The 26,183-nt window shown below is 36.6% G+C and overlaps 1 protein-coding gene across 7 annotated transcripts in view; it reads left to right on the forward strand.

Moving 5' to 3' along the window:
* Positions 1-26,183, forward strand: part of ptprt (protein tyrosine phosphatase receptor type T) — a 316,287-nt gene that overhangs the window by 271,736 nt on the left and 18,368 nt on the right. For all 7 annotated transcript variants that reach the window (XM_077197876.1, XM_077197874.1, XM_077197875.1 and 4 more), the window contains 7 exons: positions 2,406-2,593; positions 9,833-9,920; positions 16,681-16,757; positions 18,309-18,345; positions 20,117-20,214; positions 21,097-21,213; positions 23,332-23,486. In XM_077197876.1, coding sequence (XP_077053991.1) covers positions 2,406-2,593; positions 9,833-9,920; positions 16,681-16,757; positions 18,309-18,345; positions 20,117-20,214; positions 21,097-21,213; positions 23,332-23,486 — 760 coding nt within the window. The remainder of the gene's footprint in view (positions 1-2,405; positions 2,594-9,832; positions 9,921-16,680; positions 16,758-18,308; positions 18,346-20,116; positions 20,215-21,096; positions 21,214-23,331; positions 23,487-26,183) is intronic.

Genomic DNA, 26,183 nt, shown 5'->3' on the forward strand with positions numbered 1-26,183 from the left:
TGGCATAATCGTTTTCTTCATAATACATCGTCTTCGCTAATACTTTCAACTTTTTGCTTCTGGCACTAGAAATGCAATGGCACTAACAGGTCATGCAAAATTACTCATATTTGGCCATGTCGAAAGCGTAGATGTTTGGTGTGGATTATAAATCTTTCAGCCCCAGAATTACTTTAAGTGTATAATGAATTTTCAAGGCGATTAAGATGCAAATAGCCACATTAATAATTTGTTGAGTAATATTCCATCCATCTATGCTTCTGAATTATGCTTAATCTGGTTAAAGGAGGCCAAATGAAAAAAATCTCCATCAGTTGCTTCCCCCATTCCTCTAGTTAATGAACTCATTAACATCAATAAACTACTTCCCAGTCTTATCCTAATAAAAGAGTTTGCAATGACGGACTGTCTCAGTATATTGTCATCTATAAGTGTCCGCTGAAGTCTGTGATTGAATGAAGCTGAGATAGCACACAGTAGTCAAGGTCTTAGCTGAGATTTCATGGGTTTGATATTGATTGAGAGGTATTAGTGCACAGTAAACAAAGCTGTGCTTTTTTGAGAGCAACATGATATCCTAGGCTGCAAATATATATTTTTTTCTTTGTTGTCTTTGTAATTTTTTATTTATTTATTTATTATTATTTTTTTGCAGTTCTACAGAATTTGTGGTTTCTGTATGATGTGATTGGCTGGGTTGATTAAACCCCATAAAAACAAAATAATGTTTTGTGTATTTTAGTCCACGTCTGTTTGCTTTGTGCTCATCTAGAGCATACTCCTAAAAGTTATTTATGAAATTAAGTATACACTAGGGATGTCACGGTGAGGACATTTTTAAAAATAAGTCAAGTCACCTTTATTTCAATAGTGTTTTATACAATACAGATTGTTTCAAAGCAACTTCACAGTGATAACAGGAAAATAATGCATTTCAGCTGTTGTCCAGCTGAAGTCAGTTCAGTGTTGATCTAGTTCCGTTGTAAAGATCATCAATTATTAAATCAGTTCATTTAATCTATAAAGCAATTCTGCAAAAAATGATGTCATTGTCCAGTGCAGTTCAGTTCTCATTCAACAGTGTCAGTACAGTCAGATCAATAATATGGTTGAATATTAAGTGTCCCCAACTTGCGACAATGGAAATGAACCCAAACTCCATCAGGTGACAGAATGGAGAAAAAAAAAACTTGGAAGAAACCAGTTCTCCTCTGGTCAACTTGCGACAACACCGGTATTATCGATAACACTGGGTATGTGCTCGCTTTTCACTTTTGCATTCTATTTCACAATCATGCATACTCTGTGTATAGGCCTATAATTTGCGGGCATCAGGGAGCTGCTTTCAATATGCGGGGTATTGCAATCGCTTTTGAATGCGCTCTCGCTTTTCACATTCGCTTTCGAATTTGTGATCACGCATAGGTATCACGTGGCGGTACTGACTACACATTTTACAAGATAAGATATTTGTCAGTGACGCACAGGATCTGTTGCACACAGAATCCTCTGCCATTGTCTTGTCAGTCATCTCTCTTTACTCTCATCACGTGATAAGTGAAATCTGACTCCTTCTGCACTGCGCAGCTCCTGCCGAATGTGGCAAAGCAGACGCTTTTAGTTTATAACTGTAGTGTCCGTTGTCCAACTGAACTAAACGCTTTTTATTTCTATAAAAAATCAAAAAGGCGGTGCTGTGGTGGGCAAGTAATGTAATAGGTGTTCAGTCGAAAACTGATAACACAGACTGCTGCAGCAAGCCTATTAGACACATTTAAACGATGCAAATGTTTTGTTTTTTTCTGTACAGGGATTATATACATATCTATATGTGCAGAAAACAAATATATACATTTATGTATATATTGGAGGAGATTCATTACATTTAACACATTTAAAATGTTTACATAGGCATTTTTTATCTTTATTTATTTATGTATTTATAATATTTAAATATTTATAATATTAGTAGCAATAGGAAACATTTTAATAATCCAATTTGATATTCAGATGGTCTGCAACAGATATCCACTTTTAATTATAGCAGTTCAACCTGCAAATGTTCTAGTTAGTTTGCCTAAGGCTTTTACATTTATAGATTGTAACATAAGTGGGAGATTGTAAATCCAACAGGTTATAAAAATGAATTATGCCTTTTCAAGATAAATTGTATATTAAACACTGCTCTAAGGTAACTTTACACTACAGAACAATTCATTTTTATTCATAATACAAAATAACCAGGGCTGGTAGAGCTTCTTTACATTGCTTTATGCCATAAATAAAGGGAAGTGCAACCCAGGGATCGGTGCCTTGCTCATGGTTCGGGGATCAAACCAGCAAACTTCCATTTGGCAATCGGACATTGGGGATGAGTACTCAAGGATTTTGAATTGTTCCTCCAGATGGCAGCCACAGTGAGATGTCCCAGCCCTCGATGACCATCCAGACATACCCATATGGAGGCTGTGAGTCAGTGGAGATGTCCTACCAGGCCGGCCAGTTCCAACCGGCCATCAGAGTGGCAGACTTACTCCAACACATCACCCAGATGAAGTGTGGGCAGGGTTACGGGTTTAAAGAGGAGTACGAGGTAAGAACGAAATCTGTGTGCAGAGCTTGAGTTATTGACATCATCGAGAATGAAACTTTTAAAATTGCTTTCTTTCTTCCCTGAACACGAGTAGATTAAAGAATATTGACAATATTTAAGTCTTATACATGAATGAAGCCATAAAATATCTTTATGAGAGACTTTGCAGAAAATCTTTCTCTGCAGCTCTCAAAATACAATTTGCATACAATTTAAATGGGACCTTTTATGGCCCATTTTTACAAGATTTAATATAAGTCTCAGGTGTCCCCAGAATGTGTCTGTGAAATTTCAGCTCAAAATAAAATACCCCATAGATCATTTATTATATCATTTTTTTAGTAGAAGCAAAACATACTGTTTTTGTGCATGTATCTTTAAATGGAAATGAGCTGCTGCTCCCTGCCCCCTATCCTGAATAGCGCTGTGCCTCGTTCCGACAACTCGTGCCTCGGATACTCTGCCAAAAAATAACTAAATATTTGTTTGGTTTTTTTGAGGTTGATCTCTCACTCCATTACGTGACGTTGCATTTCTTCATCATCATGAAAGTGTATTATCTGTTTCAGAATTATGGGGAAAATAACAAACGGAGTGGATGAATTGTTACCACAATAGGGAGATTGTGTACGCACACTGTGGACACATGATTATGTTCAAAAACAATATAAAAGTGAACACACTGAATTTGTTAGACCAAGCCTCTCTGTGGTAATTATAACAGCCGCGCAGCTATGAAATTTGTTTTTGCCTCAGTATGCACAGTGAGTCCAAAAAATGTTGATGTGAAATGAATCTTAAAACTGTTTTATTTAGGGGGTTATTAAAATGTCAAACATGTTTTTTTTAAATCACTCCATAATGAGTTTTGTTTGCTAGTTTCCTGTGTGTTTTTTCAAATTGTTTTATTTCCTAAACATTTGAATAACTAATTAAAGTGCCGCTGTGCTTATTAAAAGAAGCAGGCCTGTGGATCTCTATGACATACTGGCATTTTGTTCAGAAAAGGTCACGTGAGATACGAAGCTCATCTAGGAAAAATCTGCCCACACAGTGGTTCACAAAGCATCAATCCCTGTGACAATAAAACCAATTATCTTTCAGTGTCTAAACCTTCATGGGTAGGAATATGCAAAGACCTTTGTGTCAATAGCATGTCCTACTCTAGCTTTAAAAAAGCACGCCAACCTTGAATTTGGAGGAAAACTTAGACTGTCTGCAGTCTCTACAAATGATCTGCTCACTTTAATCATATAAATACAGAATTCCTTTGCTTATTCACTAAGGTCACCAACATAAAAACTGCATCTGTTAGATTGTCTCCTTGTCATTTGAAAAGAAATAAAATAGTTTTTTGTGTGTAGATTTTCTCCATTATTAAGTTGCAGATATTGTAATAGGGTAAACTGTTTTATGATTGGAAAGCGTGCATTGGCATTGTTGTGGCTCTGTCATTTTGTCTAGAACTTGAATAGGAAGGATACCGCTAACAGTAGATATAAAATTGGCTTTTGATAAGGTCATTTATTTTTCCTCTAAATGTATTTCCTACTAGTTGTGGCTTTAAAGTAGCTGAAGTTGTGTGAGTTCCTGTTTCACTTTGTGATTTGTTTTCATTAAAAAATTAAAATTCTGTAATCATTTACTCACCCTTGTGTCATTCTAAATGCTTGCTTTCTTCCGTGAAACACAAGCTTGAGATGTCTGTCCACTCTTGTCAATGCAATTAAAATGAATGGGGAGTGCTTTAAAGCATCAAATAAAGCACCTTAAAAAAAATTAAAATGAGGTATATAAGTCTTCTGAAGCTATGAAGTAGTTTTTGTGACCAACAGACCATAAAGATGCTAGGGTGAGTAAAAGATGATGCACAATTCTGCATTTTCTGGGCCATATGTTCCTTTAATTTTTAGTAATTTGTGTTTCTTGAAAAATTACTATTTGCCATTTTTGATCCTTTTGCCCTCCAAGATGAGAGAATTTGTTTTCATGTAGTAACCACTGTAGTATGATCTTGATTATTAGATTATTAGTGAAAGCAGTGTTAGCATGTTCTGAATATTTTGGCTTGTAAACATCTTATTCAGAATTCTAATATGGATTCTTGTCTGGAAATAGTTATTCTGAGCATGCTTAATAATGTAGGTTTAGTCTTAGTTAGGCTATCAAAGCAGTGTATAAACATGATTCAGCAGAGAAATGTATTTGAGTAAGTGTATAAATCATACTTTGCTTATTATTGTGTATTCAGACCCAGTCTTGATGGATAGCTCTGGCAACAAGAGATATCATTGAATTAAAGTGGGAGGAATGCTCTCTGCGTCCAAATTTTCAATCACCTGGATTGAGAGCATCTTTTAAAGGTCAAAGATATTGGATTTTTAAAGAAGAAATGTCTGTCATACATCTGATTTACTATTCGGAGACAACAGAATGCATATCAAAAATGCGGTACATGATCTGTAGTATATATTTTGTCCAATTTACGTTTTCACACATAAAGAAATTTAGCCTTCAGGATAATGCGCTTCACACAAAGCCTAAAGGAGATCTTGAAAGAGTTAAGCCCTAACCTCTTCTCTTTCTTAGGATCACTTGATTATTAAGAGTTAGGATAGGTCTAGCCTAATTTCACAATTGGAATGGGACTAGCCTATACTGTATAGGCTGTTTTGGGCCGTCTGAAGTGTAAAGGTAAACATGAGATATGTATTGCTGGCAGCTCATGCCTGTCATAGGCAGTCTGATAGCACCAGAGCTTGTGCCTCCTTGTTTAAAGGGTCATTCATCAAGGCAGACGTTTTTATAACGCCTTTTTGTTATCGCCTCTCTCTTCTAACCTGATTTGCCTCACAAGTTCCTCTCTGCCTCTTGCAAATGAAGTTGGCAGATTTTTGCATCAGCCATTCTCTATCCTTGCCTCAGAAATAAGTCATTTTTCCTAATATGCAGTGAAGGAGGAGAAACTCAATACATTTACACTTAGTTGAATGGAGTGTTTGCTTACTGGCTTGTGACTGGCTGATATGAGCGAGAGCACATTAGGGGCAAATACAGCATTTCCCATATTGCATGTTTTATTGTGAATTTAGGGCTGTTTTTTTATACTGCAAATGAGATTTTAATGTTACTGCTACTCAATAATTTAACTTTGCCATTTAACACTCTAAAATAGAGTGATGAGCTAATTAGCTAATGAATTAAAATCCACTCACATGACAGATCGGTGTTATAAAATTGCTTTGAATCTGGACTTTATGATTCATCAGTAGACAGTCTGACTCATTTGATTTAATTTAATATTTTAATTTAAGTAAATTTAATTTAAATCGATATTTTAAATTTTAAATTAATTTAATATTCAACATATTATTAGTTAAAATTGTTGGCGGTTGTTCAAAATAATTTCCCCAGTTATGAATATATCAAGTGGTTATATCAGTGTGTATATATATATATATATATATATATATATATATATATATATATATATATATATATATATATAGTTGACAAGGGATGGAATGGGTGCGGATGACATATGATGGACAGGGAGTGAATGATGCAGATCTGATCATGTTGGTAAAAGCTGATGATGGCCACCTGTGTGTATGTCAGCACAATCGCATCATTAATCTCAGTCTGACAGATGTGTGATCCTGCATCTGTGCTCATGTTAGAGAGAGAAGAAAAAGCAAGTAGTTGGCATGTTAAATATGGTAAGGTTACAGTGGTCCCATAAAGTATTTGGACATTTAAGACACATTTAGTGTGTGAATGGCATTGCATAACAACATAACATAGTGATGAACAGTAAAGTGTGTACGGATTATGAAATGTTTGGTATTGGAGATGAAGATGATGGTTATCATGTGGGGTTGGAAGAGGTCTGACAGTTTGTCTGCTGTCTTTGTGCCCACACACATAGTAAAGGCAGTTTGTTTGTTTGTTTTTCTGTTCCCTCTTTTCATCACTTCTATGAAGTATTAAATGTGGGATCAGTAGTTTTTGAAAAACACTTTTTGCCAATGTTGATATTTGAAATCACCAAAATAAACACCCCCCTACTATCTCAAAAGGATCTTGCCCCTAATGCGATAGCTCCACCCCAAACTTACGTATGCGACCTTAACCCAGGCAACGACTATGGCTGAATCCGCTGTACCTGCCGGCCGAGGATATGATGTCATCAATAAGTGAAAGCAATGTGTCACTATGGTATTCAATGTCAAATGTGTTTTGGTAGTAATATGTGCTTTAACGCATCAACGGTTCAGCTCCATTTCACGTGGAAGACGCCGGTCAACACCCATCCCAAAAACACAGTTATCATGATCAACTCGATAGCACAATCATGACAGTCATAGTAACGAATATATTACAACTATAAAAAGATTAGAGGTATATCAATCACTAAATGAGGAACCAAAGGAAACAAACAAAAATTAGGAGTATATTATCTTACTTTTCTGACACACTTTGGAAGCCGACGCTTGAAACAGACAGTGAAGGAGGTTTAGACGCTCCAGGCTTATATAATGTGGAAATGAATGTGTCTTTTTCATAGCTGAAGCCCAAACAATAAGATCGCAAATGAAAAAGAAAAAAAAACGAGCAAAGATGACAAACAGGCCTATTCAAGCAATGGCAAGCATATATTATTTCTATGAAACAAAGCTAAACAATGTTACTCACCTATCGAGAAGAAATAAAGCAACCTCAGTGTCCGATGTTAGGCCTTTCCATTGCCTGAGTTCTCTCAAGCTTCTCCGATATTAACACGAGTTCTACCTCTTGTCTGATCGTAAGCCTTCTTTTTAATTTTAAAATTCGCAGACATTTTCCTCTTTTGTTTTTTTTATCTGCCATCTCTCTCTTTCTGTAGTGGTTAAGCTAATGTCTGTCCTGTGTGCACTGAGCGCTCTCTCCTCCCCATCATTAGTAGACACGCCCCTTACTGCTGATTGGTTACAAGTGTTTTGGTACTCGGTCCGACACCTTTTCAAACGTGTTTTTCAAAAACTACTGATCCCACGTTTAATAGTATCAAAAACAGAAGATCAAAAGACGAGAGAGACTCCAGTGAGAACATTTTTGGAGGTTGCATTTTGGAGGTCCATTTACAATGGAAATCCAGTACAGAACAAATGAAGAATAAGTTTGGCTCACTACCAGAAGACAAAGGTTTAAGGCCTTTTGTGTAGCAATTCTCTCCAGATGTCTCAAAATGTATCATTAAGAAGCCCTCAAGCAGTTTTAGCATGACATTCTGACAGGCATACAAAGATTTTGGCTATAACAGACTCAGTTACCCTTAATGTACCGTGATTATAATGAGACCATGGACAGAGTTGCCAGATCCCAGTATCGCTGCAGTGGAATGTGACTGAATTATTGGAAGGGTTGCCAGGACTTTTTTATTTCACACATGAAAGAGAGGTTCAACAAAAATGAGGTTTTATAAGGTTTGGATTTTCACAGGTGCCAGATCATGTTTAATGCACGTGAAGGAACAGTACAGCAGAGATGATACAGTCTGTATGTTCAGGCTTCGGTGCTTCACTAGTTCCAGATGGGATGCATCGTACAGCCTTGGGAGAGACAAACATTTCTTCTACATACATGACCCCATCTGATGCAGATTGATTCACCCAACCAAAACAATCTATAAACTCCACTCTATGCAAAGGGATTCATGGAAAGAAAATAGATCTTTTTATATACATTTTATATAAGAATGTTATATACAAAAATATCTATTTTTTGTGATATTTGAATTGTGATCTATTATATATATATATATATATATATATATATATATATATATATATATTATTAATTAATACTTTAATTTTTTCTTATGTATTTATTTATTTAGTATTACTTTTTTATTAATGCAGCAGCACAATTCACTATGTGATTTTTACTAAAATATATAGTTGTCAGTATTATGAGATGAAACAGGGGGCCAAGTTAAATATCCTGTATGTTACATAAGCCCCTTTCACACAGCGCGTTGATCCCGGGAAATTGCCGGGAAATTGCCAGAACGCCTTCTGTGTGAATGCAAACACGACCCGGGATTGATGCCCGGTTGGGGACCTAGTAACATTGCCGGAATCAGTCCCGGAACGTGCGCTGTGTGAACAAAAGCCAGGACCAATGCCGTAAGGTGTGTGTCATAGTGATGACGCTCGTGCCATCGCGCGACTCTGTTGCTCTTAGAAGAAGGTTTGTGTTCGTCATCAACAAAGAAAGGACGAACAAATGTCTGCAAACTGGCATGAAGCAAAGACCAGGAGCTCCTCACTATCCGCGCTGAAGCTGAGATCGTTCGCCAGCTTTGTTGAACGGTATGCGCGTGTACATGTTTTCGACGCGTACGTTACACGTCTCATCCTGACGTCATGTGTCTTTACGGGATCTTTATGGGTTGTGTGTGAGCGCACTCACAGATCCCGGCAAATCACTGGCAGTGTGAATGAACCGAAATCAAACAATCCCGGGACAAATGCAGGGTCACATTATCCGTGTATTTTCCGGAATCTCTGTGTGAAAGGGGCTATACTGTATGTTATATTATTATGAATTTGCTATTAGTTAAACTCGCTTAATTATACAAACTGGTAATTTAATTTATAATGAGTTCCTTGACTGACAGTATGTGAGCTCTTGTCAATAACATTTTCAATTATGGAAACCTTCAAGTGAATTTTCATAATTTGTAAAAAAAAATTACCATCATGAGCTCTGTGAACAAACTCTTATCTTTGTCCGAATCTCTGTTTCTGTTATTTCATAGTCCTTCAGTTAACTGTGGCATCAACCCTCAAATTCATCTTTAAAATGTGCTTGTTTTGAATCATTTTGTCCATGAAGTCTTTCTTTAATGCAGACACAGACCACTGTTGTTTCGTGATCTGTCACAGTAAATGGCTTGTCTTGTGTGTGTGGTGGACAGGATGAAGATTGGACTACAGCTTTAAGTGGCCACTCTTGTCTGAAATTTCAGAGTCTTGTCTTTGCCCCAAGGCAAAAGAATGAGTCTACAATTACCAGACTCTTCCACACTCAAGAGTGATATCAAGGAAAAATAGTCACCTAACCTGACCTGCTATTTCAGAAAAGCATCTCAAAGTTTAACTTCTAATATGACTTTTAGCTATATTTGTATATGTATACGCAGTCTCTGTAATGGATGAACATTTGGATTTGAAAGTATTTTTGATTTGATTCCAGGGTCTGGCTGAGGGACAAACGGCCCCATGGGAAACTGCCAAGAAGGACGAGAACCGCAACAAGAATCGCTACGGCAATATCATCGCTTGTGAGTACTGAAACAACAAGGATTCTAAATAGTGTTGTAAAATTCTTTCACCTCATCACCTTCAATTCACAAATTACTATTTTATATTCTGTGTGAAGCCCTGTTTTAAATATATCATATTTACAATAAGAAAGTCACTATGAAAGTACACTGCTACAGTGAGGATGTCAGAAAGTTACATCATGGCACTTTTGATAAATAGTGTGGTAGTGAATTGTTAGCATATACATTTACAACATTTAAAGCACTTTAAGGTAGTACCATGTCCAAAAAACACATTATTGCACAATATTCTACCACTTCTTACAAAAAGGTATTTAAAAAAATTATTTCGAATGTCAAAACAAGGTACACTTTGGTAATTCTTTTGTTAATGTAGCAGCATTCAGTAATATCTAGTTGTTGACATATATTTCTTCTACATCATTTAGTTGTCACTGCCACGGCGCTCTTAAAATGAGATGAAACAGTAGGCTAAATGAAAAACCTGTCACTCGCTGATGGCCGGCGGGTATTATGATGAATTTGCTATTAGTTAAACCCGCTTAATTATACGAGTTGCTAATGAAAACTGTCCATCAGGCTGTTCATCAGTACAAAGGATCATTTTTGTGGAAAAATAGTGAAAATGGTGATGGCTTTATTTAAACCAGGTGCCTAGGGCGTTGGTTTGCTTGTAACTGTGACTTTAGCCTGAAATAATATATTGCATTTAACAAAACATCCCATTATTAGTTAAATAAGTATGCCCCATACTGAATAAAAGAGTTGCACAAAAAATTGTCCAAATATGAAAATTATAGAGTATTATGATTCTATATATTATGAAGCAGATAGTTCCCATCCTACTATATATGATAATAGCTTCATAGCTTTAACTTGTGACTACATTTAATATCAAACTGTATTGCATTTGGACTTGGAAAATGGCTTTTTAAGTAACTGAAAAGTCTTAAGTCAACCAGCCAGAGGAGGAAGATGTTTTGTGAAGCATTTCATTATGTGAATTCATGTTTAACCACCCCAAATTGGAGCAATGTCTTACAAACTGAGCCAAGAAAAAAAATTAACCCACAAACAAAATTGGCTGTGCATTGCTTGATTAACTTTGACAATTTATGGGAGACGAGGAAAGCCGTTTCAATTAGAGACATCTGTCCAGTCTCGCTCATCCCTTCAGTGTTTCACCAGGCAGTGTATGCCATTCAAGCCCATATGGTCATCTATAATTCACGAGACTCTACACCCAAAATAAACTGTTATTGGCAAACATTTACATATCTGAGAATGAGAACTTGGGGGGGGCTCTGGGGCTGGGGGGTTGAGGGCTCGTATTTACTTCTGCTCACCTTCAAAACCAATTTCTCCTTACCTGTGTACACTGAGATTTTTGTATCTTTTCCAAATGATTCCTCATTATTAAATTTCGTCAATTATGGTCGAGAGGGAGGTATTTACAGACAGTGAGCATACTATAATTTGGCACAGGGCGTTTGACAGATGCATGCTGTTGAGCACCTTCGCAAGCTCTGTTTGGACTGAGATTGCAGTAAATGCTTTGGCAGCAGGTTTGTAAAGGAACGGATGAGTCACAGCATAGCTATGGGTCTGATCCCAAAGCTGAGGACAATGACATCACGGTGCACGACAGAAAGTGAAACAGAGAGAACTTGGTAATGGAATGTTAAAAGAGCACCTAAAAATAAATAGCAGCTCTGTACTTAGTTGAAATTGAAGTATTTTACCGGAATTTCATGAATTTAATGTCGAATTTCAAAGTTATAAACATTCGCTGGGAGATAAACCTCAGATCTTTAAAGCAGAAGAAAATAGGCTTATAGGCATCACTGGAATGTTCCTGAAGCAAAGTCTGTTCCAATACGAGTTATTTTATTATTGAGTATTAAAATGTTATAGAATGTATTAATATTTAGACTTTTTATAGTTTTAGTTTTCATAAGTTTGAGTAATTTTGTTATGTGCTTTTGTCATTTTTATTAGGTTTTGTTTTTTAAAAATAATATATTTCTATATTACCTTAAAGGGACAATGTGTAGTTTTTTTGGTATTTTATTATCTAAAATCAATATTTTTATTCATAAATATGTCCTCAATGGTGTATAAATACCTCTGCCAATTATCTGACCTATTCTCGTAAACGAAGAATTTATTATCTTTATATAAATGTGACGGGTAGGTCCACGGAGGCCTCCATGTAGTTCCGCCATCTTGAAAAACTATAATAGCAGAGAGGGTCAAAAAGTACTAGGCCAACGCGTTTCCACAACGCGTTTTCGTTCAGAGCCAGCGTCAAGTAACTGAAAGCAGCAGAAACGGAGGAGCAGAGCAGTGAGAGGCGCTTGTCACTGCCCCAGCTAGTTTAAAAGGCTACATTGCACTGTTATTTTTACTGGCGGACCATACATATGCCGAGCCTCAGGAGAAGTTGAAATAACAAACCTGTTCACCTGAAGGAAAACTCGACGAAGTGCTATTAGAAGACATCCTGTCATAGCTTTTTGGTAAATAACAGCTACCGTAGATGCAACACGCATTTGAAAAAGCGAGCTGCTGGAGAGAACAATTCGTTTCACCGCTAGATGGGAGAAATTCCTATACAATGTCCCTTTAATGTTTGTTTCAGTTATAGTATTTTTAGTAGTTATTTCAGTTAGTTGCCTAGACAACATAATTTTTGTAAAGGAACACAAAAAGCAAATAGAGCCTGGCCCTAAACCTGTTGCTAAGCTAACTTCTTAAATATTCTCATGAGTGAAATACATGCAAATATTACATGGAGCGGTTTTAAACAATACTTTATTTGTAGAAATATAGGTACACTGGCTGCTGTGACAAATTTCCTTAAAAAATAAGTTTACATCAAGTTCAAGTATATTTAAGTATACTTTATGGAGTAAGTATACTAATCTTAATGTATTAGAAGTATACTTGTAAGTTTACTATTTGGTACTAAATTGGCCCACTCTTTTGTATATTTTTGAACAAATCTATTGTATTGGATGCCGAAACATGATTGTTTATAAGACAGCGTGCACAAATATGTGCAAATATGTGGAAAATACTTTGCAATATACAATGCTTAATTATACTTTTAATCAAAATATTCTGTACAGTCTAGGCCAAATATACTTAGACTTTTCTGTCAGTATATTTCAAGTATATTTAAGTGTAATTTCAAGTATATTTCTGAGAAGTACATAAAAAGTAGACTGAAAGTATACTTTCTTATTTTTAGTTTAAAGAAAGTATACTATAGCACACACAAAAATAAACAAATTTTTTTGCAAAGGTTTGTCACAATGCCTTATCAACAAACCATACATGCAATGCTGCCAGAATGAGGGGGGTAGTTAAAGGGATAGTGCACCCAAAATGAATGTTCTGTCATCATTTACTTTCCTTCATGTCTTTCAAAACCTGTCTAACTTCAAAAAAGGATATTTTGAAAAAGGTATCAGCGTTATTTCAGTCAATGGGTCCGATGTTGTTTTGAACAGCGTTCTTCAAAAGATCTTTTTGTTGTGTCCCGCAGAAGTCATATAGGTTTGGAACAAAATGAGGGGTGAGCACATGATGACATCATCTTTATTTTTGGCAGCATCATTTTGCTGTTACCTGATTTGTTAGCTTTACTTGTAGTGCAGAGAAAATTGTCCTTTATGTTTTAGTATGGGCTAAATTCGGTTCTTTTACAGAATAAAACTCACATGATGCAATTCATGTAGCTAACACTAACATCACACAATCATCCCATGAAAAGGGATGAAACCCCAATGGATAACCAGCACACATTGGCTCATTATCCAAACTGTCACTCATTTTAAACAGTTAGTATCATTTCCTTTGTGGATCTGAGGTTAAAATATGCAAGGTAAGGCACCTGCTGAATAATAAATGTCCAGGTTGTTCGTCTTCATTAGTCCAAACACAGAAGAGAGCCTGTCTTGCTCTTTTAAGTGCTCTGCATGTGTGGATCCATGTGTCTGGATGAAGACACCTTCTCATTTCTTCTCTCTGAGCTCCCTAAAATTCAGACATTTATTCCCTTCACGTAGTGCTGCCAGAATCATCATGTTCCCTTGAAGTCTTTCTGGTGAAAAGAAAAAAAAAACCTCCTCTGATGTATTGACCAAAGCAAGAGTATTAGCATTCACATGAGCTGTGTAGTGTAGTGTATTATGCCCTTGGTTCTGTTTGTTTGTTTATCATCATTGATTAATGCTCTTAACAAAGAATAAACACAGAGTCAGATTCATACCTTATTTACATTAAAAGGATTAGTTGATTTAGGCATCATCAATATTTAGAGGTTGCTCTTTCATAGCTCAGTCTTTCAAACTCTGTCTTGTAATTGCCAAAACCTTAAAAGAAAAACCTGATAAGCATTTGACATTAAAGAGATCTCTAGAAGAGACATGTGAGATGGGGTCTTTTTCTCAGTAAAACATTCCAAAAGAACATTCATTCAATCAAAACATTCATTATTGTCTAGAAGAAACAAACTGAGATTTTAAATGGGTCTCATTTGTGATGGATCTTTCCTTTAGCTAATTATATAAACTAATAGGATCACTTCATTACAATCTGATGTTTCAAAATGGTGCGAATAACAGATGGAAATTAATTTCTTTAATAATAAGTCATGTATATGTGGGGAAATATATCCTTTTTGTTGCATTGGTGCAAATTAACCATCCGAAATGAATCTCTTTCAGATTAGGATGACACTTGTCCTAACACCAAGCTCTCAAAGCTCAAGCGTTCGCATAAACACTTCTGCTACTTTCTTAAACCCTCTCAGGTAGACTTCATGAGCAGAGCGTCTTATCCCAGAGCGGATGGAAATGGATTAAACTGGATTAGAGTGCCTCGCTCTCACGCCACGAGGTGTGTGCGACAGCACTTGGCCCATTTGACACTCTTTTCTGCCAAGTAGGGATTTAATAGGCTGTTTAGGTGTATAATGCACTCACACACTGAGGTTATATATAAGAGCAGCAGAGAAGACGCGCTGATTAAGAGACTGCCGACATTTTTGGGGTGGTTCTTTTAAACAAACAAAAGTACCAGGTTGTACAAAAAAATCACTGAGTACAGAGTTACAACCCTACACATCATCATACGTCACGGTAACGTCTAGGTGATCATCCAGACATCTGGATAGTTTTGCAGGGTTGACTCAGAACTACTGTACCCATGCATCACAGCACTCGTCTGTAGTCTGGACATTCTCTCCCAATTAGAGCTTTGTGTCTGGCCCCTCACTGCGGAGAAGAACCCTGCCGAGCGCTCGCTGTTATGACAACTGACTCGGTGGCGTCTAATTAGCCCCATCTCGCTCTCTTTCCGCATCCCTCAATTTCCTTCTTTTCTGCTTCCTTCACGCATGTTCCCTTTCGGGGAGCAGAGAGGTCAGCAGGCAGACCAAAGCACCGGTGAGAGACAGCTGAGATGTTTGTGAGGCGAGCGAGAGAGGAGGACCAAATAAAGAAAGTGTGAAGTTAAAAAATATAAGCTGGTGAATTTTGAGCAGATATAATAAGAAACGCAGCAGGTTTGGACAGGAAGGAGGGGCTGTCTGAAAGTAAACAACCTTCATGACCCGCTTACAGCTCTAGACACGGGCCTACTTCTCCTTGGAATGAAATAAACTGAAAGACGGAGAGAAATCTGGAGGGATTCTGTGGAGCTGCCTGCCATCAGAGAATATCTGTTGGCTTGGAGTCGACATGCCTCAACAGCGCATTTGCATCCTCCATGTGATCAAAGCAGAACGCCACACGGGTTTGCGGAGCTAGTGTCAGACCTTTCCTTTACCCCTCCTCTCTTTCCGTTTCCACCCTCTTCCACTTTTCCAGAAGTGTTGTCGTAATTGCCAAGACATGCAGCTTCACCTTCCAAGGGTGGAAAGGCATGGTAACCGTGCTAAACATGAGCAGGTCAAGTGTTTATAGCGAAGACAAGATGAAGATTGGCAGTGCTGGAGTAATTAAATCAATTACATCATTGACTAACTGTACATCCACTTCTTTAGATGGGGAAAATTGTCTGATCCTCATGTTCAATTCAGAGTGCAATGCTGAACTTGGGGCACCCAGACTTAAGTTGCTTAGAAACTAGTACTTTAAAAAATAAAGGTTCCTCATCATTTTATATATATATATGTATATATATATATATATATATATATATATATATATATATATATATATATATATATATGTATATCAATCACTGGGGCCAATTAATTGATTTACCAATAGGTAATCAAGACAACACGTGTGATTTACCAATGGGGCCAATGAATTGTGTTTATTGAAAAGACTTGCAAACCTCAGCATCTTCTTTATATATATATATATATATATATATATATATAAAGATGCTGAGGTTTGCTGGTCTTTTCAATAAACACAATTCATTGGCCCCATTGGTAAATCACACGTGTTGTCTTGTGTTGAAATGGATTGCTGGCATATATCTCATACTGTGCCTTATATTAAAGTGGTATACTCAAATTTACATTCTTGTTGACCCTGGAGGAAAACAAAAACGTGGAGAAAAATCTGCAAATTTTTTGTAGAGTTTGTCATTTTTCACGCACAAAACATCTGCCATGGGTAAATGACATTGTGAATACAGGAGTTGTGGTTCTTGGGCCGCTCATGTGTGTGTAGCTCCCCTTTAAAGTGTATGTGTAACTTTAGACCGGCTCTTCTGTGAATATTTGACCCCACAGACGATCACACTCGTGTCAGACTGCAACTGCTGGAGGGAGACCCCCACTCTGACTACATAAACGCCAACTATATAGACGTGAGTGTGACACATTTGCATTCAGCATACATGACGGGCACCATGATTTTGCCAAGACAGATTCCTGGATCAACAATTTTTGTTGATCCTAGAACAGCATTCCTGACTGAAAATGTAGCCCTAAACCTAAAATCAGTGGGAAATGATAGGTGATGTAGAAGCGCCTAACCATAGTTGCAAGCCTAAACCTGACATAAACTGTAAACTTGTGCCTTAAATCTGATTGGTTGATTGTAGTGTTGTTCCAGGATTAACAAAGATGTTGATCAAGGAACATGTTGTACTTGGTAAATTCACGTTCACCCAGACATATCTGTTCGTTTTCTGAGCTTCACATAATGTCAAAATTTGATTGAACTTCATTTAAATGCTGTTCCTTTCTATTTATCAATTTATCCTTTAAAAAAATATGATTGATTCCACAAAAATATTAAGCAGCACAACTGTTTTCAATAATATATTAATAATAATCAGAAATGTTTCTTGAGCAGCAAATCAGCACATTATAATGATTTCTGAAGGAAAATGTAACACTGAAGACTGGAGTAATGATACTGAAAATTCAATTTTAAAATTCAATTTCAAATAGAAAAGTTATTTTAAATTGTAAAAAATATTTCACAATATCACTGTTATTTACTGTGTTTTTAGTGTTTTTACTATGTGAGCATAAGAGACTTTCTTTCAAACATAACAAAATCTTACCAACCCCAAACTTTTTAACGGTGGTATATATTTATATATCCAGATTTCTGTTACAGTATATGTTCTTGTATGTGTAGAAGTTGACTTAAACATCAAACAACCTTAGTATATGCTGATAAAGAAATAATGATGTTCAAGTTTGAATATAGTATTAATGACCTTTAAAATGTGTCTTGCCTAACCATCTTGAAATGCCAGAACAACTTCAGTCTTTGCTGTCAAAGAAGGGCTTAATAGATTAATGCATCATTTATGTGTTACGCTGCCGAGAGCCTCACTTACAACACATAAAAGATACAGTGGATTTCTGCGCTTAAACGCTTTTCTGAGTTGCTGCAAATGACTCTATGCTCCATGTCCACAGCTAGCAACAGCTCGAATGAAAGTGCTTCCCTGGCTCCTCTAAATCCACTAACTTGATCTAAACACCATAAAGCCATAGTGGATATGATTGTGATCATTACAAAATGGAGAGTAAACATGTGCAGATAGGCTTCAGCGTGAGGCTTCTCGCCCTGCAGCAACTATAATCAGGCCACCCAATCTTATTCCTGATAATAAAACAATTATGTTCTCCGTCATAACACAGACCCGGTCGTAAACTGCAGCGGTGCTTTTAAAGCTTGACTGGAGCAAAGCTACATTGGTTGCCAGTTTGTTTCACAGTGGTTAAAATGCTAATGAACCCAAGGCATCAGAAAGGTGAAATTATAATGTCTCATTGAGTGCTGAATTGGATTCAAACAAAGTCTTTATGGACGTTCATTGTTGCATGTGGTTTGAGCAGGTAGAGAAATGAGTTTCATTTGAATAATTTTCATCTTCCTTTTTCATTCTGTTTCCCAGGGCTACCACAGACCAAGGCACTACATAGCCACACAAGGTAATTAACAAAACCAAGAGAACTCTTCTGACATGAACGCAATCTACACATCTATGTTGATATATTCAAAATAAAAATATGATTAATTTGAACATCCTAGTCTGTACAGAGATGCGAAAACCAACAGTCTGTACAGAGATGCGAACGAGAAGTTTAAAGCGAACGTTCTTTCACTCCATTTGTCCTGCTGTCGACAGACTCAAGTGCATGGAGTATTTTAGAAACTGAACGCGCATCTGTATACTGTATCCATTGTAGACAGCATCAGTGATTATAATGTTTTCTACTTGCTTTTGACTTGACACGACACAACTCTCACATCCAGTGGAGGCAAATGTCAGCCATTACGCGACTGAATAACAGTGGGCGGGGCCTATGGTGCAATTGATGAATGGATTTGTCAATGTATTTCCCTGATGACAGTCAAATGCAACTGAATTTGCCCGTGTGACGTCACAAATCCCTCAATATCAAAACAAGCTGTTTTCAGAGCTTGATTAAATAAGCTTTGTTTATAATGAGGAGGATGTTTTAATCTTAGAAACTTGCAGAATGTTTAAATTGGTACAAAGACATCTTATATGTCTAAAGATCAAAGCACATTTGATGTCTCATGACCCGTTTAAAAGACTATAGCTGTGTCCCAATTCAGAGGCTGTATCCTTCGAGGGCCATGAAGGTCGGACTGAGCGTTGTTAAATGGGACGGTTTAGCCTATGGAGAATTGTTCTTGTCGCCTAGCAACTGTGACAGCTGTCGCTGATGAGTGGCAGTAACGTTTGTACTGGCCTTGTTTGAGTCATATTAAACTGTCTGAAAACAAAACAGGGTTCACAAACTGTCAAAATATGTTCACCATGGTCCATTTCTATATATTAGACTATATATTATCTCATCTTAGTAAGATATGAGTCAATATTTATATAAGTTGAAACCCAATACTTGCGTTTAAAAGTGTAATTTGGCAATTTCTCTCAAAAACATCCTGTTGTCGCTGCCGCACAATGAGTTCTGGGGTAGGCAAGGCCGCGAAGGATCCATCTGTGTTACAAAGGACGCATTTGATGCAGCCTCTGAATTGGGACGCAGCTATTATGTTGGGTTTTTTGAATGCTTACTAAAAGTATGCTGAGCCACATTGTTTGTGCATGCAGTTTAATGAGTTTATTTTGTGCTTCATTTAGGCTTCTTATTTATAAATTTGATTGTTTTCTGTGTCTATTAGTTGTATTTAATGTAAAATATTTGTAATTTAAGTAAAATGTCACCCTAAAGGAGATCCTTCTGATTATATGCAAGGTACTGTATGCACTTTTAAATATCAGCAAAGCATTACTGGAAAGTATGTAATCAGCTTTTATCATTTCATATTTAAAAAGATATTGCCCACTTAAGTAGTATCAGAGTAGGTAGTCTTTGTCAGTGTAGCTCACTAGTTTAAGTATAGTTTTACTGGAGTTTTTTTAAATTAGTTATTAAAATAATTAGATTTTATAGTACAACTGCAAAAATGCAAATTACTAACTAGATTCGTTTTGAAGTAGTTTTCACTGTCAGTGTGCTGTATTCCACCAGACTGCTTAATTAACTTCACCTGTACTGGTCACCAGAAAGATCAACCCAGGACATACTAGCATGAACTACTGTTTCCCTCAGGGATTGTTTGTAAATCCATAAAGAAACATTGCATCTTATTTCTAGTTGTTTTGTGAGTGTTGCGTGATCTTGGTGGTGGTTTGCTTCTAAATTTGTCCCTCCTCCCCTCTTGTAGGCCCCATGCAGGAGACCGTGAGGGATTTCTGGAGGATGATTTGGCAAGAGAATTCTGCCAGTATCGTCATGGTAACCAACCTGGTGGAAGTGGGAAGGGTAGGGTTCTTGTAATTATCTCTTTCCTTATATCACAGGATTAAGAATGTTATTTACAAAGTGCTACACATTTAACTACAGTCTAGCAGTTAAACTGAGTGTGTCGATATTAAATACAACACGCAAATATATAAATCTGTGAGGTAGGTGCATGTTTGCGCAATGTATTTTAGAAGTAGCATCTAGCAAGAAATCAATGCAAATGTGCAAAATGTTTCTGTATCTCAAAGAATAAAGCATAGCAATCGACATCATGGTTGTGGGTTCCATACCACAAAATATGCCATATTTAAATGGAAAACAAAAAAAGGTTGCTGCCTTTAATTTTTAAGTACAATCAACTTGGATGTTTAAGTCATTTCAACTTAAATTACATGAAATGACTAAAAAATGTGTTAAAGCAATGTAAAAACATATGTTGTCATAAATTACTGATCACATATATTTTTTACAGTGTAGTTTGTGTGAATGATCTACCAATTATTGTAAATACAAATGGAAATCGGGGGAACTTTAAACGAGTGAGTCAAGCATGTTGGAGGACATCCTAAAATGGAGTACAATTAGGTGCACAAGTCCTTCACAATATCCCCAACGAGGCTGTTTGATGTCACAATGGGTATAATTGAGCGGTGTTCAATGATTGGCTCCAGTGAACTCGGACCACAGGGGTTGTTCATTCAGAGATAACATCCTCTCTGACAGGTGGCCAATTACACCTCTCTGTGTTTTCAAATGTCATCAGGGACTTGTTTGATAATACTGTTTCTGCAAATGCCAATTTGACTTAGACCTTGCTGTAAAATAGAGTAATACTGAAACAAATTAAGATGCAGGTGTTGTGTTATAATGTGTACATGTGGGTGTCTATTTGCCGTAAAGGTGAAATGTGTGCGGTACTGGCCTGACGAGACCGAAGTGTACGGAGACATCAAAGTGACGCTGATCGAAACGGAGCCTCTTGCAGAATATGTGATCAGGACTTTTACTGTTCAGAAGGTAAAAACTCATCCTCCATCTGTATTCCATTCAAATGAAATGTCTCTCAAGTTGCTCAGAGGTTGCTCTTTCATTGCTCAGGTGTTCTCAGTTTATTTGTATATAAATGCTCCCAAAATGGTAGATTGTTAGGTAATATAGTGCCTTTTTTATAGAAGAGAACAAAATAGAATATTTAAACAGAAAATATTAGAATGATATGTATATATATATATATATATATATATATATATATATATATATATATATATATTAAAATTGGCAATGGGATAGGAAAAATAAACTTGATTCAAAATATGTAAACTCATGCATTTTGTTTTCGCAAGTACATTCAGAAATAAAAACTTTTCAGCACTCTCTGCATGCATCTCTTCATCCCAACTTATGTTCATCCATACCATATGAACCATCAGCTTGTGTTTAAGCTCATAATGCATCTCTCACTCAATCACTCTTATTGTTCTTATTATACAGGAACAGCTTGACGTCAGATCTGCATAAATAAAAAAAATAAAAAATAAAAAAAATAACCACGATGTTTTAACAAACAAACTTTACGAGATCTCAACATAAGCCAACAGACAATATTTAGCAATGAAAGCAAATCGCAAAGAAAGCTCTTAGGAACGGTAGAGTTTTGTTGTTGAATGTTGTAATCCAAACAGAACAGATGTAGGGAAGCTTTGATAGTGGGTGAAATTAGTGTTTGAGAGTCGTTTTTGAGGGGGAGAACGCGGTATGGAACAGCATGTCATCAGCAACTTTCTTAAATCACTCAATCCATCTGTCTCACGAGGCTGCTGCCTCTCAAACGCTTCCTCAACTTTGAAAGAGAGTTGTTAGGGTACATCCTCCTCTCAGCTCATAGTTGTGCTTCATAATGAGTGCGAGCAGAAAATGACAAGAGATGTTTTCTGGATATCAAATGGGGACTTTTGCCTAAATCTTTGAACCTCAGATATTTCTCCAGAGAAAAATTAATCCCTCGAAATTTCTCCTTAAATCTAACAAAAACATGTCTTTGGATACCAAATAATAATAATTAATTTAAAAGTTATTTTATTAAGGATTTAAGTGTATTTATACGTATATTATATTTTATAAACTATATTTTGCATTAAGGTTTTTTTGCATTGTTTCATTATTTTAATAACATGTTATAATTTTCTGGAAATGAAATATTATTTATTTGTATAAATGTATTTATTTGGGGGGATGAAAAAGTAACGCTAACTCTTTCTTAAGATCATTCTTGAGTGTCCTTATGTGTCTAGGTATGCATTTCATCCCCAAGTGTTGGACATCAGAGCGTCTTCTTTTTATCCAGCTTTCAGTACTTCTCGTCATCTATAGCAGCTCAGTTACGACTCTCCAGACACACACACTAATGCACACAAGCTGCATTTAACGGCTACATGGGTCCTCGCTTGGTGGTATCAGCACCTCCAGGCATGGATTACGCCGCTCTCAAACCCAAATTATAATTAAAAGCTTATCAGAGCATTAAGTGCTAGTAAGGAAGTAATGGGGAAAGGTTTCTACTGTAACACAACACTGTGTGGGGAAAAGCCTCAGCGCTCGCACAGATCGAACCACATGTGTACTGTTGTGCTGTGGTTCAAACACTGACCATGAGGCCCTGACTGACTTTTCAGCGTATTTTCTACACTCATTTTGGGGAACTAAGTTACAGTGTCACGTTGACGTATTTCATGATACCTTAATTAAGAGGGCTCAACAATAAATTTATTTTATTATTTTATTTTATTTTAATCCATATTGGTAAGCCTTGCACTACAACTTGGTATTTACACTATATATACCACATGGTGTTGATTTTTATTGACATGCACTTATTGGCAGGGGCGTCGGACTGGGGGTAAAACCAGTACTGATTACCAGGGCCCCAAGGGGAGAGAGGGCCCTTGAAAAGTCTGGAATATATTTTATTTGGAACATGGGGGCCCATCAGGACTGCCTATACATAGGGCCCGGGATCTTGTGCTACGCCCCTGCTTATTGGGTGTCGTAATCCTACCCATCTTCTACCATAATCACTGTTACCTTCAGATGATGACACCTGTAGATATTAAGCTCACCACATGCTCTTGTTTGCAGAAGGGTCACCACGAGATCCGGGAAATCCGGCAGTTCCATTTTACCAGCTGGCCCGATCACGGCGTTCCCTGCTACGCCACAGGCCTGCTGGGCTTTATCCGCCAGGTCAAGTTCCTCAATCCTCCAGACGCAGGGCCCATCATTGTGCACTGCAGGTGTGTTCTTATCTTGATTTTTTTTTCTTCTTTTTTTCTGTCCCTTTCTCACTTTTCTTACATACATGTACTGTAAGATCAAAGTTCTGGTGTAAAGTTGGGCTAACAGTGTGATTATGAATGTACAATGAGAAATCCATTGGTTATTTAATTTAGACACCCTCTCTGAGGCCTTTCAGTGGCTGCTACAAATATCCTGTTATAATTTTAAATTATTTAGGTTTGTATATATATATATATATTGAATTTGCTAAAATTCTAGAATTAAACTTGCTGATTAAGGCTATGCAGTTGCTAAGGTAAAACTATTAAAAACCATTTTAATTATTAGAAAAAAATGTAACACTTTATTTTACAGTGCCATTATTCCAAATTACATGTAGTTACTGTAGTAATAACTATAAACTATGCATAGTTACATGCAACTAACCCTAAACCAAAACCTATTCCATAACCCTATAGTAAGTGTAGATAATTACTATTAATCAAGTACTTAATGTATAATTACAGTGTAACACAGACACCTAAAAATAGAGAGTAACTGAAATCAAATGTCTTGTTTTCAAGTGTAAATTTAAGTAATACAATTAGTAAATCTGAAAGAAAGAGATATAAATGAAAACAAACTAATACAAATGAAAAAGCACATAACACATTTCCTAAAACTTAAACTAAAATGAAAATATGAAAAACAAAAGTAATTTAAAATATTAGATAATAAGTATTGTAATAGTATATAGTATAAATTATATAAAATGGTTTGGCCACCCACAAGTGTTTTAATGTTCTGGTCTCTAGGTCTTGTAGATGATATTTTATTTGTGTTAAGCTTCCATGATGTTAAATAGCGCCCTACAAACATTGCCCTTCAGAAGGGTTTTCTCCATCATTTACTGATAAACGAGAGTATGAGTACAGGATTGTTGTGTTTGTGTTGGACACAGATACTGCTGCTATATTATTCCCATGAGTATTTAGTAAAAGATCAGCACAAAGTGGAACTGTTTTAATGGGAAATTAGGTACATTAATTGATTTTATTAACTGTATTTAATGAAACACATTTATTTTATCTCAAATGTTTGGCAGTCCAGAAGAACACTTGCTTTCAGCATTACTGTCCTGGTTAAGTTCTTTGTTTTCGTTAATTACTCAAATCATACATTCTTCCCTTAATACTGGTATTATTCCTTAATCCCTTAGCAGTTATAACTCCCAAACTTAAGAAACCTGGTGCGGATCATAATTACCCAGAAACAAGTTTTCTTTCTAAATTATTGGTAAAAAATTGTTGCTCGACAGGTGCATGCTCATCTAACAGAGTTTGATATAGATTGTTTTGTATTAATTTCATTTTCTATTTATTGTTCATGTATCTTATTATTTGTATGGTGTCCTTGAGTGTCTTGAAAGGCACCAATAAATAAAATAAATAATTTATTATAACTAATTTTACATGTAACGAGAGTTACAAGAGAAAGGACGATTTTCACACATATTCATGAGCTGACACATTCACAAATGTTGGACGTTTCAGCACATGGATAGACACTCACCCATAAATCTGTCCGCAACATGGATGCATGGATAGATAGAAACGCACTCACAATTGTGGGGAGTAATTGGGAGCCGTGTGGGAAGAGGGTTTGGGAATGAAAGGTGACACCAGGAGACTGTGAAGTGGCAGTGCAAATTTGCAGTCGGCCTTGCAATCCCGGAGACAAAGCAGATGTGACGAAGAAACTTCCAGAACAGATTAGCCCAAGTGTCAAGTGCTCCTGGTGCAAACTAGCTTTTCAGAACATTACAAACCGTCTTTACTTCTGAGGAACACTAACGGAGTTTTAGCAGAATGTCTTGGCTGCTCACAATAGGTTTGATGTCAATAATGAGGTATTTTAAGAACCCATAATGTTGGTCACTGTATTAAACCTGACCCAACTAACTGATGTGCCTACTCTACAAAAGTGCATTCAAAATGTAAGATTTACAGAGGAGGGGAAGATTACCAGTGAATAAAGTTACATTCTGGAGTGTAACAAGAACCTATCATATGACGTCTGAAGACTTATGAGTGATATGGACTACTGTTATGGTGCTTTAATGAAACTCTATTGTCATTTTTGCTGCTTGATAGTGTCTGTCATTTACTTAAATTGTATGTGAAAGAGCAGCCAAGACATTCTACTAAACATCTCCTTTTGTGTTCCACTGAAGAAAGAAAGTCTTACAGAATTAAAACAGAAAATTGTATGTATTATTCCTTAAAAAGTTTATATTTATTGTGTAAAGATGAAATGTGTCTTCTTCTTTTTTTTGGCACATTGAACTACTGAACACTTTGTATCTTATGGCAATTCGGGGATGATAATAGTGAATGAGTGACTGAGGATTTGAGGTGTAAAGGACATCCTCCCTGTCTCTTTCCCTCTCCGTCCCTTGCTTTCTTTCTGTCAGTTGTTTACCACTCGCACCATTAATCACTGTGAGTGACGGCCAATCTGTGGCACCGTGGAGCTGCTGTGTATTTGTGAGCATTTTGGAGTGACTGATAGCACATCTTCTGTCCAAATGCTCTCTCACACACACAAGCATTTTGGTCTGCCAGAACCTTGTTTTCGTAACACCTAACATTTGGATCCTAGCATAAATCTCCGTCTTCTGCATGTGTTGTGGGTATGGGTCTGGTTTTATCCAT

The sequence above is a fragment of the Siphateles boraxobius genome, unplaced genomic scaffold (assembly GCF_051911475.1).
Source record: "Siphateles boraxobius isolate OS27281-9 unplaced genomic scaffold, OSU_SipBor_1 41, whole genome shotgun sequence".
Taxonomy (NCBI): domain Eukaryota; kingdom Metazoa; phylum Chordata; class Actinopteri; order Cypriniformes; family Leuciscidae; genus Siphateles; species Siphateles boraxobius.